Source organism: Engystomops pustulosus, chromosome 10, assembly GCF_040894005.1.
Source record: "Engystomops pustulosus chromosome 10, aEngPut4.maternal, whole genome shotgun sequence".
NCBI lineage: Eukaryota > Metazoa > Chordata > Amphibia > Anura > Leptodactylidae > Engystomops > Engystomops pustulosus.
Window position 1 is genome coordinate 46,502,809 of NC_092420.1, and position 17,834 is coordinate 46,520,642.

The 17,834-nt window shown below is 39.6% G+C and overlaps 1 protein-coding gene across 4 annotated transcripts in view; it reads right to left on the reverse strand.

The window, feature by feature from the left end:
* PLA2G4A (phospholipase A2 group IVA) overlaps positions 1–17,834 on the reverse strand; it is a 265,938-nt gene that overhangs the window by 132,200 nt on the left and 115,904 nt on the right. For 3 of the 4 annotated variants that reach the window (XM_072127075.1, XM_072127074.1, XM_072127073.1), the window contains 2 exons: positions 13,148–13,261; positions 10,743–10,780 (listed from right to left, as the gene is read on the reverse strand). The exons of the other annotated variant lie outside the window; for it this stretch is intronic. In XM_072127075.1, the coding sequence (XP_071983176.1) occupies positions 10,743–10,780; positions 13,148–13,261 (152 nt within the window). The remainder of the gene's footprint in view (positions 1–10,742; positions 10,781–13,147; positions 13,262–17,834) is intronic. 4 annotated transcript variants of the gene reach the window in all.

Genomic DNA, 17,834 nt, shown 5'->3' on the forward strand with positions numbered 1-17,834 from the left:
ACTGCCCATTAAACCAGAAATAATTGTGGGTTAAAATAAAATCAATGGCTTTTCCAATGAATGACATTTGTTCCGCATCCATCTTTGGATCTGAAGAAAGAAAAAATCCACTGATGCTATTCTCTGTTTATGTTCTATTATCGCATACAATGAAGTTGTCTAATGTACCTAGTAGCCAATGTGGTTGTCATGCAAAATTTTCTAGGTGGGCTATAATATCTGTGGTATCCTTAATGTAGCTTGGGATTCGTTTTACAAAAGATTGAAGTATTTTATCTATATATTGAGACAAATTCGAAGTTAAAGACTCTATCCCGGAGATAATAGGCTACCCTCTGGGAGGGTTTGTTTTGCTTTTATGTACCTTGGGAATAGTATAAAATACAGGTAGTATATGATTATTTCCTAATATATATTTGTATTCTGATTCTGTAACCATTCCACATTCTTATATGGGTTCTAAAAGGTATTTAAGCTGTTCCTCATATTTTTCTATGGGGTCATGGTCTAATGGTGTATATGTCATAATATCTTTTAGCTGTGTAATCCTCAGTAGTCATAATAACCCCCCCCCCCCATTATCAGGCCTCCACCATAGGGCCCAAGCTTGGCACAGAGCTGGTGCTCTGGCAGCGCTTTATAGATGATATTGTGTTTGTGTGACAAGCATGAAGGGAACAATTACAAGTATTTTTGGATTCTATAAACTGTAGTGACCGAAATTTTAAATTTCACATCATCGGTAAGTGATTCAAAGATAGAGTTTTTGGATTTAAAAATAACAGTGACTTATGCATTACTTATAAAAAACCCACTGAAAGGAAGAGTTATATATTAAATACAGGCTGCCACCTACCTAACTGGCTCCCATTTGGACAGTTTAGGACAATTAGGGGAAATTGTACAACATTAGATGATTTTGATAGGGAAGCAATGGCACCTATTGATCAATTTAAAAAGACAGGATACCCAGATCAAATACTACATGAATCATATGTATCTTACATATCATAAGCCAGAGCTCTGGAGAGATCCTCTTTTTTTCAAACCCTGAGATACATTTTAACACAAATTCATGGGAGAAATGAAACCTATCTTACCCTACAATGCCAACCATAATAATAAAGGAATAAATAAAGGAATAATAAAGAAACCTTGGCATTTCTTACAAGGGGATAAAATCCTGGGGCCCAATCTACCAAGTCTATTAAGGTAAACCTAGCTGATGAACTCAAGATGGCACCGAGATCTTAGACCGCACCTCCAAATTTTGAGGCTAAGGAATGTGGACGTGACATCAACGTGCAACAGCAGGGAATCTCTCCAAATCAAGAAACTATGTCTAATATTGTTATGCTTTATACGCTCCTCCTTTTTCTGCTTTGCTCCTATTCTTCTATATAGACTGATAAAACAAATAAAGCTAGCGCAGTGCTGATTTTTGCCCAGGGCGACAAGTAGCATGAGCATGACTTGCATTAACCGTGGTCTGATTCATTTACTTGTGACCGAGCACACATGCTTAAATAATTTGGAAACACACAGCACACTAAAAGAGGATATCTTAAATCCTACCCTAACAAGTCGACCACCAATAGTATGCACTAGAGCACAAAATTTGGGGAACAAAATAGCACTAACAATTAAAACAAATAAAAAATAAGATATATAAAACTTGGTTATCACTAAAAGGATTTTATCATTGTGGAACTTGCAACAATTGCAAATCTACTGCAAATGATTATGAGTTTGACATAGAAGAATTCCTCACTTGCACCACAGAAGGGGTTATCTATATGCTAGAAGGCACATGTCATAGACAATACATTGGGAGAACAATTAGAAGTTTAAAGCAGAGAAAAGTTGAACAAATATTGAACATAAAGTCAGGATTCAAAAATCACTCAGTGTATTGTAATCCAAAATGCTTAAAATTCTGCCCCATACAGACAGTGAAGACTGAATGGAGGGGAGGTCACTTTATTTCTAAAATGTCTAGAGCTGAATCTAGGATGATATATGAATTTAACACCCTCGCTCCCAAAGGGTTAAATGAGGATTGTGAAATTTTTGGTTTCTTATAGGTGGTTTGTATGTTGCCGTTCACACTCCACGTTTGGGTCAGGTCGTAATTCCGACACCCAGACGTGCACTTTACTCTACTAGCTATGCGTATGTTTAATGTTATTGTTGTAAGTTTTATGTTTTCGCTGTAGAAATCTCATTTTAATTTTGTTTTTAACTCTATATTTTTTGCTGTAAGTTTTCACACTATTGAAGTCCCATTGAATTGCCTTTGCCAAATAATTTCTGTATGTCACCAAAAGGAAAACGAAAGGATATGGTCATTGGGCCATTGACCAAATCTCTCCCAAGCAAAATACTACACCTATAAAATGCAAACAAAACCAGTAATTGATGTAAACAACCTTGTGGTAAAAAATCTATTTCATTTTATTATTTTATACATATTAAATGACAAACATTTAGAGCAACACACAGAGAAAAATTAAACAGTACCCAATGTAAACTAGAAAGTATAGCAGCAGAGATTCCCTAGGATAACATTCTAGTGCCACAAAAGAGATTAAAGTTACATACAGTGATTATGAAATAATGATGGCAGTACACAACCCAAGGTAAGGCATACAATTAGTGCCACTGAAAATGGCATCGAAGTACAAAGATAATACAATAAATAAAGGGGAACCACAATCAATGCATATAACATACAGACCTTCGGTACTGTGCAGCAACCCCGACACGCGTTTCGCCAGGAAACGGCTTTGTCTGTGGCAGTAGAATGTTATCCTAAGGAATCTCTGCTGCTATACTTTCTAGTTTACATTGGGTACTGTGCAATTTTTCTCTGTGTGTTGCTCTAAATGTGTCATTTAATGTGTATAAAATAATAAAATGAAATTGATTTTTTTTACCACAATTACATCAATTACTGGTTTTGTTTGCATTTTATAGGTGTAGCAAATAATTTCTGAATGTAATATTGAGATGGCATTACGGCTGTACAAGTAACTATGAATACAAACCAAAGATCCAGTCCTGTTTCTCCACCAACCACAATCCTCACCACAGTTTTCTAAGAAAATGGATAAAAGAGCAACACATCAACTTCATGGTATGCCACTGATGAAGAAGGCGGAGCCTTTGAAACGTGAAACTGAAGCTGCCCAACAAACTTTGTGTCCACCACATTCAGGAAGGAGAAATTTGCTACTTGCCACATCTAAGAGCTTCTGACAGTGCAAGTGACTACCTAAAACAACATACTGAAGACACTGTATTGCCTCTACTCAATAGGAAACGGGAGCCATCCTGGGATCTGTGGTGTGCCTCAATTGATAACAGCGCATGTGCTAGTAAGATAAATTCTCCAACAGGACTGTTTATTACACTGCACTATCCTTGTACAAGTTACACACTACTTGCATAGAAACGCTAAAAAAAAAATATAACATTATATTTAGACCTCAACCGATGATATATATCACACTACAAAGGACAATATCTAATGAACATTCAAATGTTGGACGTTGAAATATGATACATATCTGAAGAAGGCACCGTATGTTGTATTTTAAAACCTATACCCAAAAGTTTTATACAAAGAGCTTACCATAGACACCTCTATTTTTAACCATTTCGAAAGCTGTTGAGACTATTCTGTGGATCAAATACGGATTAATTTGCATATTGGAGTTTGTTGTTTGCATTTTGTGGCCGAGTGGGCCTTATTAGTTGCTCCTCTGTTTTTATTTCCCTTAGACCGAACATCAAGCTAATAGATTTAACTGTGTTTTTTACTCTATTAAATAGTTATGGGCTGACAGGCGGGATTACGTGATGACATGAGTCACGTTGCTTTCCAGTCCCGTCTCCTCCCTTCTGGTTCTGGAGCTTGAGGATTGTCCTGACTGGCGTCTGATTCCTCCGCATTCGGAGATGCTGGGTCACGGTGACAGGTGAGCAAAGTCAGCTGGCTGGGGATCTGGAGCGGTGAATTCTGGCTCGGAGACGCGATTAGGGATGGTGAAATTGAAGATCGAGAGCAGTGGCTTTTGCTGATTTGGTTGATGGCAGAACCTTTCTTGGAGTAGAAAATCTTAACACTTTGTTCCTGATGTTATCTATGGTTACTAAAATAGGATTAAGATGATGGGAGTTTGCCGCTTCATGAATTTGTGGATAATTTGAACCTGGCGCTAACGGATTCCCACCCGTGTCTGCCGCTACTGCTTATCTATTTAATATAGGGGCGGCATGGTGGCTGAGTGAGTAGTACTTATGCCTTGGTATCCTGGATTCGAGTCCCACCCAGGCCAACATCTGCAAAGAGTTTTTATGTTCTCTCTGTGTTTGTGTGGGTTCTGCGGGTACTCCGGTTTCCTCCCACACTCCAAAACATACTGTTCGGTTCAGGGACCAATTTCACATGCTTTGTGCAGCGCTGCGTAATCTGTGTGCGCAATATAAATAAAGAATTATTATTATTGTTTAACAACGGTTTCCTGTTCGCAGCTATATTAGGTTTTGGGAATTGTCTCGGGTTTGTGCTTGATAATTCTTGCCTATATGTACTGTTAAGTAGGGTCTTCTAGCGCTGAAGGGGTATTATTAGAAATTTTTGTAAAATGCCGGCTAAGAATCAGGGTCGCAAGTCGGGGGGAGGGTATCCCCAAACGAAGAGAGGGAGAAATCAGGGAAAAAGAGCGATTCATCCTCCAAATTAGAAAAATTATGAAGTTCCCCGGTGATTAAAACATGCCATACTATCTCACAAATAGATAAAGAAGGGGGGAGGCAGCTGACACAGATACGGGAGGTGGAGAAGCTACCAACCCTATATGGACGGAAATACTGTACATGCTACAGTGCAGAAAACAAGGGCTACAGCTGAATCTTTGGTTACACAGGTTGGCTTACTCTCCTCTAATTTGGCGACGTTAAGAGAAGATATGTAAAAAATCTGTGAGAAGGTATCAAATACTTCTTCTCAGGTAAAAAAAGTTAGAGGCTGAGGTAAAGAGTCTTAAAAAGGAAATGCAGGCGGTTTCAAAACAAAGTAAGAGGACCGTTCCAGACAAACAAACATTTGAATAGTAGGGTTGACCGAAGATATTGAAAACAGAGATCTAGAGGGCTGGATTCAGAGGTGGATTACAGAAGTGGTAGCAGTGGAGAATTTATCAAATCTGTTTCAGATTGAAAGAGCCCATAGAGTCGACCAGTAGGACCGGCACCCAGAGCAATCGTGGCTAATAATATTTCAGGATCGGGAGACAATTATCAGACAATTTTGTACATATCAGAATATAGTTTACAACGGAACAAAAATTGTTGTTTTTCCAGATTATTCTTTTGGTATGCAACAAAAGAGATTTAAGGAGGTTAAAAAAAAAAATGAGGGAAGATGGTATGAAATATTCATTATTATGTCCTGCAAAAAGTTGAGGGTGATATTTAAAGCTAGACTTTTCAAGGATGCGGAGAGTGTGTCAGAGTGGCTGGAGACAGTGGGCAATTGAATTAATTCTGGGATGGTTTTTTCATCCTGAGTTATGCTGATAATTTTGATTTTAGGAGAGGGGGGGGAGAGCAACGTAGGAGTGTGGAGACCAGTATATGAAGAAGCTTACAGGCCAGGTGGGGGGGTGGGGGGGAAGGGTAGTCCTCGTTCGACAGGGGTTTCCTTTTTTTTTTTTCTTCTTCTTCTTCTTCTTTGAATGGCCATTCGGATTGTAACTTGGATGGTTAGAGGCCTCAATGATAGTAAAAAGCGCTGTATGGTCTTTGTTTCGTCTTCCCGGGATTATTTGTTTAATCGAAACTCATTTAAACTCAGACTCCTCAAGATAGTTGGATAGGAGATGGGCAGCCATTAGACTACTTTCATACGATTCAACATATTCTCGAGGAGTCTCAGTGTTAGTACACAACAAAGTGGATCTAGAGATTAAATCTTCATGGATAGATAAAGAGGGTGGATTCATCTTTATTTTTGGGCTCCTTAATAAAAAAAAACAGTCCCCCCACCATTCTCATTAACAGTGTTAAATCAACTAACTTGTTTTTCAGAAAGTAGACCAAACTGCCCAATGGTGATAAATGGGGATTTTAACGCTTGCTTTGATATGGCTCTGGACCGAATTAACCTGATTAATGAAGGGGCCCACTCAACTCCAGGAAGCCCGGATTGGTTAATTTTTGTGAGGACTGGGGGATGAGGGATGTATGTAGATCTTTCCATAAGGATAAACAGGTATTTTCCTGTTGCAGTCAAACACATTCAACAATGTTAATGTGTATTGCTAATGATCAGTTTTTAGGTTATATTGAAAAAATAAAATATGAAGCTATCACAATCTCTGATCACACCCCTTTAACAACGGAGATAAGTATGGATAATGAATTGTCTAATTCAATTAAACTTTTCAGGTAAAACCCCCGTTGGCTAAAGATTCTTGGCAATGCTGATAGTGTCTCCCACTTGTCTCCCCTCCTTAGAAAAGGAGGTTGGGATAAAACAATAGGAGGTGGTCAGAGGGGTGTGTTCAAAGGAAGATTATTTGCTGCTCAAGAGGCCTTTAAACCCTTTTTGAATGAAAGAAAAAGCACAGGATAAAATTTTCTTTGCAGGACAGAAGAACTGTATGGAAAGAGGAAGAGCTGGAAAATTATTGGCTAGTATTGTGGAGGGGGATAAGCAGAGGAAAGGAATACACATAAGACAAAACATGATGGGAGTATAACTCAGAACAATGGGGAAATTATGGATAATTTTAAGGACTTTTATGTGAAATCAGAGGGTAATTATTTGGAGGGGGAACTAGAAGAGTTTCTGGATGGAATTACATTTCCCCAGCTATCAGAGATTCACACTTGAAGTGGAAATTTCTATGCAAGAAATAAATAACTCAGAATCATTTTCTGGGTATTCAGCACCAGGTTTAGATGGACTTCCTTTCTCTTTCTATAAAAGGCATAGAGAAGTGCTGCTCCCCCGCCTGTTAGTAACATATTGAGAGATCTTGAGGGATGGATGGGTAACTGGATTGATGTCAGAGGCCGCAATTTCAGTAATTAAAAAAAAAAAAAAGAGAAGGATCCTTTGGAAAAAGGCTCTTATAGACCAATCTCGTCATTAAATATGAATGTGAAAATCCTTGCAAAAAATTTAGCAAGGAGATTGAGTGGTATCATAGCATCAATAGTTCATCCAAAAGGGGGGAGACCGCTCCATCCTATCATTAGATGTCATTATGGCATTTGACAGGGTAGAGTGGCATTTCCTATGGAAGATTATGGAACGCTTTTGCTATGGAGAAAAATGTATAAAATGGGTAAAGGTTTTATATGATGATCCAGTGGCACGAATTAATGTGAATGGGGGTTGTGGAGTCTTTTTTTTTCTTTTGAGAGACACACGTTAGGGGTGTCCCCTCTCTCCCATCCTCATTGCTCTGTTCATGGAGCCCCTGACCATTTTGTTCTGGGGGCGGAGTGGATATGTGGCTGGGGGAGTGGGGGGGGGCTAAGATATCCCTGTATGCGGACGATGTACTCCTTATGATTAGAGAACCAGAAAAGACTATAGAGAATATAATCGAGTTTAGAATTTTCAGGTTTAAAAATTAATTGGGAGAAAACTTTGTTGTTGCCCCTCGATGGTGGGATGGGGATGGGGACCAGTATAAACTCTCTTACGGTCTTAGAAAAGAATGCTTTATTCAGGTATTTAGAAGTTTTTGTATCAGCTGACATGAGGCGATTTTTAGATCTAAATTTACTTCCTTTGTTAGAAAAATTAAGAATCAGAGCTGGTTAAGGATGCCTTTTTTGAGAGCAGAGGGTCATTCTTCCCCAATTACTTTTTGTCCTGTCTGTATCACTAGTTTGGATTCCTAAAAAATGGTTTGATAAAATAGAAGGCATGATGAGAGATTTGATCTGGGGGAAAAAGAATGCCAGAGTGAAATTGACACTGTTGTGCTGTCCGCTGTAATAAGGGGTTCTAAATATTCCTTGATATTTTATTGTTCCCAGGCAGGATTCTTAAGTGTCCCGGAGGAACTGTAGTGCTTTTATTAGATTGCTGAAATGTAGCGTAAGGGATAGGGACACTATGGGTGAGCTATTAGAAGGTGGGGAATTGACCAAAGGAATTTATCAAACATTACCAATAGCTACACTGTTGAATAATTGTTGGAAATCACTGAGACAGATGTTGAGTATAACAGGAATTTTTTCTTGTACACCAATTTAGAATAAATTTTAAATTTGAAGATTTCAGGTCTATTCCTGATAGCAAATATTGGGTGAATATGGGTGTTAAGTATTGTAATCAGATATGTAGTAATGGTCAACTGTAGGAGTTTGAGGAGATAAAGATGAAATACAGGACTCCGGAATTAGGGGTATTTAGATTTTTTGAACTTTATCATGTGTTTTGTGTTATTGATAAAAAAAAAAGGTTAATTGAGGAAACTCACAAGTGTATAGAATTTAACAGATTTTCGGGTACAATTAATAAGAACATTTAAAGGGTTTATACATTTCTGATTGAGACATGGAGTCAAAAGGAGTTCTCTAGCACACAACAGAAATGGAGGGAAGTGGTGGAAGATTGGGAACTGGAGAAGTGGAAAGAATGCTGCAAGAGAATTAACCCCTTAACGCTGAAGCCACTTTTCACCTTCCTGACACGGCCCATTTTTTCAAATCTGCCCTGTGTGACTATAAATGGTTATAACTTTGAAACGCTTTAACATAGCCAAGTGATTTTAAAATTGTTTTCTCGTGACACTTTGTACTTCATGTTAGTTGAAAAATTTTGGTGGTATGTTTTGCATTTATTTATGAGAAAATCAGATATTTGGTGAAAATAGATGTATTACACTGTGTAATGTAACACACTGAGCATGCTGGGCTGCGATCGGAACCACGGACCCCCCCGGTAAGCGCCGCGGGGGGGGGGGGGGTTGGGGTTTGATTCTTGCGAAACGCCCCTAACACGCCGCGGCCCGGCTCCGTTCAGGAGCCGGGGCCAGAAGCTTGACGTAATAGTACTGCATTTTGCGGGAACGCACCTCCCGCCATGCAGTACTATTACGTCAAATGTCGGGAAGGGGTTAAATCATCATCAATATCATGGAATCATAGAATGGTGCTATTCAATATCATTAATCAGATATATTACACTCTGGTATTACTTCATAGAATGAAGATCAGGAGGGACTCGAGGTGTAATAGATGTTTGAATTTTTGATTGAAGATGCAGATTTTCTGCATGTTATCTGGGGATACAATAGAATTAAAAAGTACAGGGAGTCTATCTTTATCTTTATTGAAGAAGCCCTAGCAGTGGTCCTGAATACGAATATTGAAGTGGCAATCTTGGGTCTGATTGGGTTAAAAGATGTAGAAGTATCCAAGAAGCCGGCATTGGAAAAAATACTATTTTTGGCGAATCGCCATGAAATGAGGTGGCAGTGATACGCCAGAATGCTTAGATTGGTGAAGAATAGAGAGTCGGGTTAAAGGTTTGAAAAAATCTTGGCCATGGGAAAGAATACAATGAGAAAGTGGATTATAACATGGTAGGTCATAACTAGAGATGAGCGAGTATACTCGTCCGAGCTTGATGCTCAGTCGAGTATTAGCATACTCAGACCATATCGCTGCTCGGACGAGTATTTCCCCTGCTCCATAACGTGCATTTAAGTTAACAAAAGAACAGTGAAGAACAAATTACAGATGTTCACAGATGTTTTCCTTGTAAGCAGACATTGAAAGAACACTTTTCTTCTACACTTATACTTTTAATGTGTTCTTTCAGTGAAAAAGTGCTTGGGTCTCCCATTGACTTTAATGAGGTTCGTTATTCGATACGAGCATCGGGAAAAGTTTGTATCGAATAACGAGCACCCGAGCACTTTAGTGCTTGCTCATCTCTAGTAAGAACAGATTATAGAGGTAGTAATTAAACTAAGGCAAAGTGTATAATAAAATAATATTGTTAAATTTATTTACTTATTTTTTTTGTGTTAGTTCGGACTAGGGAGGGGGGAATGGTAAGGTGAATATGAAAATATGAGGGATAATATGATGGCATATGATAATTTATTATTATTGCTGTGATGTATTAATGCCTATGTTATATTTATTGAAAATCAAAATAAAATTTGCTTAATAAAAAAAAAATAGTTCTAAAATTGAGGAAACAGTCTTGATTGGGATAAGAGCGAGTGGTGCACACTGCAATTTTTTGTCACTTTTGTATACATCCTACTGTACCCAGGATAGTGGTTTTTGCACACCTGTTGCACTTGTTGATGACTAGATATTGCACTAGATATAATAATATTATCACAAATAGAAATATCAGGGCATTGTAGACAATGCGAAGTCTGAAAATATTAAAATTTCTGCAGATGACATTATTATTATGTTACAAAATGATTTGTGAAAGTTAGATGTGTGGGCACAGAAATATTTTATGCAAGTTATGATGAGGAAACAAAGAAAATTAGGTTTTAAGCAGTAAAACATTGGGTAAAATTGTGTCAGAAAAAGACCTTGGGGTATTGGTGGACAGTAAGTCCAGGGACTTATTCTACCTATACAATGTGGGTTTTGAGAACAAATTTCCCCCTTATTATAGAAAATCAGCTAAAAGCAGGGATTTCTCATATAATTATAATGAAAAAAAATATAATGTTACATACCATTCTTCTAGTGAGAATCCTAGGTAAACCTGTGTAACCTAATTGAGGATAGAAGAATGATCATAGCAGTTATATTAGAATTATGCTATTTACTGTATGAAAAATAATGCATATGATAAATGATCCATATTAACTACAGATTTCCAGCCGGGTAAGGAAGGAATTTATAACATGTATAACAGAAAACTGAGAAATATACTTCAAAGGGAAGTGTGATGAGGAGTCGGACATTGCTCTCTCTTCACCTAAACTGGTTTCTTCTAATCTGGGGACAGAATGTCACAGATCCACATACATCTAAAAGCCACCACAGAATTAAATCCTTATCCTTATTGAAGTCCGGTACTGTGCCAGGAAAATGGTGGCCAGATTCTGGATGACTCCCCACCTGCTTACCCTCAGTGACTGGCTTAGGTCAGTAAATGCTGCCCTTCCCCTCAAGAAGTGGATATTTATACACCAAAAAAAAAGAAAAGAAATTCCATGCTATCTGGGACATATGGCTCGATTAGCTGTTTACCGCTGCTCCACAAATTCATATTTAGATTTACAGTTTTGTCTCTATTATAGTCTCTTCCATGGGGAGCTGAACCCCGAGCCATCAGTGGGTGGCTGGTGCATGGTGGTGTAATATGTTTGTTTTCTCATTGTTTATTTCATTGCTTGCTATACATATCTTGCTGTAGAGTACAAATTTGATTGATACTCATGTTTACTGTATTCTAACTTGAGGACATTTACATCCATAGTCTTGCAGAGACGACTCAGTGTTTGCTTAAACCTATGTAAGCTTATTTTTAGGACTCAAAAAATTGAAGAGAGCAAAGCGTATATGTATAGACAAATAGTAAACAAGCTTTGATTCATAAGTTACAAAAGACACACAAAACAAGCATAAAAACACTTAAAAAGTACTATAGTATATCAACATAGGCCCATATACAGACCATCAAAAGTCTGTATAATCCTCACTGCAAATGGAATATGCAAACAAGTATAACCATCCAAAAAAAGGGCATATAGCGTCTTGGGTCATATAAGGTCCATAATGATAACCTATGCCCAATTAGATGCTAGTCGGAAATTAGATAGAAAAGCCAAATCCAGATATAAATAATACCGTCAGTGAAATAGATGGCACAAACTAGCTCAATTACCCAATCCGTTTATCCAAGTGGCATGGTAAAATGTTGAGTAATGATATTTAAAGTGTAAGGGAAAATGCCCATCTAAATGGGCTTAGGTTATCATTATGGACCCTATGTGACCCGCAAAGCTTTATGCTCTTTTTTGGATGGTTATACTTGCATACTTTGCATATTCCATTTGCAGTGAGGATTATACAGACTGTATATGAGTCTACGTTGATGTACTGCAGTATTTTTTAAGTGTTTTTATACTTACAAAAATAATCTTTATTTATATAGCACCATCCTATTCCTAAGTGCTTTACAAATTATTGGGGACATATACAAATATATTACATTACAGTACAAGCACTCATATGGAACAATAGGAGAGAGGGCCCTGCTTGCAAGAGCTTACATTCTATGAGGATGAAGGGGGTGACACAAGAGGTAAAAGATTGTATAATGGTCCAGCCATTCTTTATAAGGGAACAATATAAAATAATTTTATAAATAATTTTTATTGTTTTTATACTTGTTTTGTGTCTTATGTAATTTAAGGAATAAAGCCTCTGTACTATTCTTTTCAATTTTTAGTTTATTATTTTGGGTGTGTTGGCTACAAGGAAATATAGAATTCTTTTTTTGGGGGGCCGCTGCACTCGGGTTTTGTAATCATCTATATTTTTAGGACTTTTTTTTCCATTCCTTCTATATCAGGTACTGCGAGACCTATTCCACATGCTCTATTTTATATACATGTTCCTCATAATAAGGTTTATAAAAAACAAAACTGTATCTCAAATTGCTCAGCTACACTAGTTTGGCTACACCTGCTATATTATAAAATACCTGAGTAGAGAACAATATTTTCCATCCCCCTCAGCTCCTCATGCTCTACAACATTGTGCCTGCTCCACCTGCTCTATAACATAATGCTTGTATATAAGACACTAAGCACAATCTGATCCACTTCTCCTGCTCTCTGACCTGCTGCCTACATGTAGTCTACACTGTGTAGAAGCTGCTTAGCTGCTCCTGCTCTTTAATACTGTTCTACTCTAATATCTGGTCGCAAATTTGCAATGTCAACTGGGCTCGAGTCGTAGCAAAATAGATAGAGGACCCTCTATCTACGGCTCTGTTTTCTATGGAGAAAGGAAGGGTAATTGTCTCCAGTGCACCTCCCGTATGCCAGGCAGGCATACATTCATGTGAATGTTGCCTTACAGTTTTATGTTATTGTGTTACCAAATATATTCTTGTCATGTTTATTACCTTATTAAATGTAAAGGGGACTTCTTTTTTCTCTCCAGGCTTTAGTGATGTGATTTTAAAGGTGGTCGTGCCCAAGGTTTCATCCATTACATAATTGGCATCCATAAGGGTCACCTAGAACAAACAAATTGGCCCTAGTGCATCAAAACAGTTTCAGAATGTTTCCGGTTCACCAGATATACAAGGAAAAAAGATAACTATATAACAGCAAGAGGAAGAAAAAGAAATATATGTAGAAAGAGAATAGCAGTGAAAAAAGAGGAGGAAATACTGTGAGATAAGGTAAAAATCTCCTCCATATAAAAGGAATGTGTCATCAGGAGCATTAGGACACCTTATTATTCAATTGCTGAGTGGTACTCTTTATGGCCCCCTCCCCACCCAAAAGTGTCTGAGAATAAAGAATTTGTGCAAGGGTTGTGGCCAGCTGCCAGCATGAGCGGTCACACTTAGAGAGAGAGAGCTGGGGTGTCTCCTTATAATCCTGGATCCAGAAAACATACCTGGATCCAGGTCGCAGGGCTCCACTGCAAATTGAATTCAATTTATAGAAACCTGGCTGAAGAATACTCTGCTGAAGGCTATCCTATCTGCTTCTTTCGCCATCAAGCGGGCCCATAGAGCAGCAAAGACTGGGATCCTGTTGTGGAAAGTGAGGGGACTGGACGAGACTAGGAAAGGCCATATAAAATTTTCATATACAAGACACAATTCTCCTCATTTGATATTTATCCAGTAGACACATTTTAGTAGCACTTCTGATAAGCTATGCCATGCGCAGATTTTATTGCAGACTCAATAGGCTAAGCAGAAGAATTGGGCCTTTGATTCCATAGGATGGCCATGTCTGATCACTGTGTTAGAGAGATTTGGATGTAGTCCCTCCTTCTTTAAATGGATCTCTATGCTTTAAGCATACCCACGGGTATCAGTTGTTCTGAATGGTCAACAGTCAGAGGGCTTTGAGTTGGGCAGGGGCACCCTACAAGGTGCTGTCCCGTCTGCTCTTCACCCTGGCTATTGAGCCCCTGACCATGCGGATCCGCACTGATCCACTCTACACTGGGTCCTTGGCACACTGAGGGAATAACATCCAGCTCTGTATGCGGATGACCTCCTACTGTTTATGTCAGACCCAGGTGAAACATTGCCTAAGGCTGTTGAGGTTATAAATGACTTCGGGGGTGGCGGAGCTTGACCGCTGATGTAGTCAGACGTGTGGCGCTGAGGTCCTCACCACATTCACCTCGGAACCCAGCTAAAAGCAGCGCCTTACCTCTTAAATGGGGAAATCAAGCGAAGAAAAGTACAAGGATACCCCCTCTAAAGGAGGTAAAACGCAGGCGGACCAAGAGAGATATATACAGAAAAAGCTTGCAGCGTCTCCCACTCGCATGCCCAAGATGGAGCCTAAACACATGCAGGAGACTGCGACTGAGGAAGACTCGATGGGAGAGAGAGCACATGCGGCCAGTCGTACAAGGGAGGAGTAGAAACACAGATAACTGCATCCAGGGGGTATATAAAAAGGATTTTATTCCAAGCCCTAACGCCTGTAGCAAAAGACCTTTCGGAGATTAAGACAGACATTAAGCACCTAGGCCACAGGGTAGAGCAGATGAAGTCTACACAATCCGCCATAATGCAGTTTGAGGGGAAAGTGAAGGACTCTCTAGCCAGGCACTACGATCTCATCAACAAGGCACTTACAAAGACTGAGGATCAGGAAAATCGTTGTCTCAGAAACAATGTGCGCACCCGAGGCATACCCGAGAGCATAGCACATGAGGCCCTACCCACAGTAGCTAGAGAGATCTACACTACACTACTAGGATCTGAGAGAGCAAACCTCCTCAAGATTGAACGCATACACAGGGCGTTCAAAGTGAGACCTAGGCCGCAGGACCCACCATACGATATTGTCTGCGGTTTCCTCAGCTATACCGATGCTGCAGCGGTACTAAAGGCAAGCAGAGAGCATGGCGAATTTAAATATGAGAACTCTGTAATCTTGTTCTTCCAGGATCTTTCTCCATCTACCCTGGCCAAACGAAGAGCGCTGAAACCATTGTTGGAAGTGCTGAGATCAACAAATAACCCCTTCAGGTGGACATTTCCATTTGGGTTATCTTTCTCCAAAAATGGAAAGCAAGTATTAATCCGGAACCCTGCTGACCTAGAAAGGTCATGGCCACTGCTGGATATACCGCCATTATCCATACCCTCATGGAGACCCTATGAAGAAGAACTCCAACTACTACCACTCCCGGAGATGTCACCTTGGTCTTTGCTGAACAAGTTTCGGTCTCCCAAACCAAAGAAGACCCAAAGATTGGACACTAACACCGCATGAAAGGATCCCTAGGTTGTAAAGGGACACATCAAGTATCCCGGAGGGTAATGTATACAGCAGGAACAGCCACAACGAACTGTGGTTGATAGGCATAATAAGATCTGTACCTGCGATAGCTCCCCAAAGTTGGCTTCTGTATTAGACTACCTTATGTTATTATATATAGAAAAGTAATATGTTTATTCCCAACTCTCACCATGTTCCGAGGTGAAAACAGGAAAGTTTGGTCATTATATGCAGGCTAGATCCCCAACCCCTTGCTCCCACGATATCAGAGCCCATATTAAGTCCAGCCATAGGCCAGGCAACAGCTGGACATCAAGACTTTTGTGGCCCAGCCTACTGGCCGGTTTAACATCCCTAACACTGATGCCAAAGGCCTTAAAACAGGGGTCCCCAAACTTTTACATAGGGGGCCAATTACGGTCCATCTCAGACCGTTGGAGGGCCGGACTAAAGTTGAAAAATAAATAACGGTACATGTGACCACATCCGTAATACACTGGGACACCCCTCAATTAATTAATATACTGCACCCCCTTGTGAACTATTAATTATTAAATATACTGGGACACCTCCCCATGAATTATTTCCTATGCTGCTCCCCCCATTAATCATTTCCTATGCTGCTCCCCTCATTAATCATTTCCTATGCTGCTCCCCTCATTAATCATTTCCTATGCTGCTCCCCTCATTAATCATTTCCTATGCTGCTCCCCTCATTAATCATTTCCTATGCTGCTCCCCTCATTAATCATTTCCTATGCTGCTCCCCTCATTAATCATTTCCTATGCTGCTCCCCTCATTAATCATTTCCTATGCTGCTCCCCTCATTAATAATTTCCTATGCTGCTCCCCTCATTAATTATTTCCAATACTGCCCCTCCATCATTAATTATTTCCCATACTGCACCTTCATCATTAATTATTTACCATACTGCCCCCCCCACCATTAATTATTTCTCATACAGCCCCCCCACCATTATTTCCCATACTGCCCCTCCATCATTGATTATTCCCTATACTGCTCCTCCATCATTATTTTCTGAGGCCCCATCCACCATTAATCATTTTGTATAATGCCCCCATAATTAAATAAAAAGAAAACCTATACTCACCTCTGGCAGCGGCTCCCACGTTTTCTATCTTCGGGCTGCTGTCGGCCAGATAGGGGTGCGTGGCTCCTGCCCCACTGCCGTGACCTGCCGGCTGCCGGGGGCCACTGGCACTCCGAGAGATGGATGCGGCGGGGGCAGGATGAAAACGGTCCGCGGGCCGCATGTGGCCCACGGGCCGTAGTTTGGGGACCACTGCCTTAGAAGTTAGGTTATTGCAAAATTGTGTTTTTCATTTTTTGTTTCCCCAGCCTTTCCTCCCCCACCCTTCCTTCCCCTACCCACTACCTTATAAGGAACTAAGGGTAATGATATCTGACTCATCTGCATTTCTCTGTTCACTGTGCTTCATATCTCTGGACATGAATAAGTATCTCCATGACTGAAATAGATGTTGTCTCATATAATGTCAGGGGTCTGGGCACACCACAAAAGAGAAGCCAAATTCTGCGCATACTAAAAAAGTAGGAAGGCCAATGTGCTTTTACTCCAGAAACACATTTTAAAGAGGGGAAAATCCCACGCCTCCCAACAAAAGAATTTAAATGGTGGTTTCACAGTGCCTATACTAAACACTCCTTTCATAAGAATCTTCCTTTTACACTGTTAGCAGAGCTGTCTGACTCGGATTGAAGGTTCCTTTTTATAAAAGGTAAAATAGGTAACACAATAGTAATAGTTGCAAATTTCTATGCTCCAAACAAAGGACAACATATGTGGTTTGCCCAGACCCTGTCAATACTACAAAACTTCAGAGAAGGTATTTTATTAACACAAGTACCACACAAGCTCCGCACAGGAAACTCGCAAAAGTCTCCAAAGCCCCAGACTCATAACAATTAGTAGAAAGATGGAGAACACTACACCCAGACAAAAAAGATAATACTTTCTTTTCGGTACCCAGGGTACCCAGGATAAAGTGGGGCCCTGGGCAAAACTAAAAGTTGGGCCCCAAAATAAAACTATTTTTTGACCAGTCACAGTCAGCAAGAAGCTCCCTTTAGTATGGTAAAACAAACTGTAATATGGGAGAATTTTATAGGAGATAGATAGATGATAAATGATCAGATTACAAGAGATATATAACTAGACAGATAGATGATATATATATAGACAGAAGATAAATGATAAGCATCTTACAATGACAGCAAAAAGAATTAAAGTAACTGCAGCAAACCACATATTCTCTGAATGCAGCAGACACTTGCCCCATTTTCA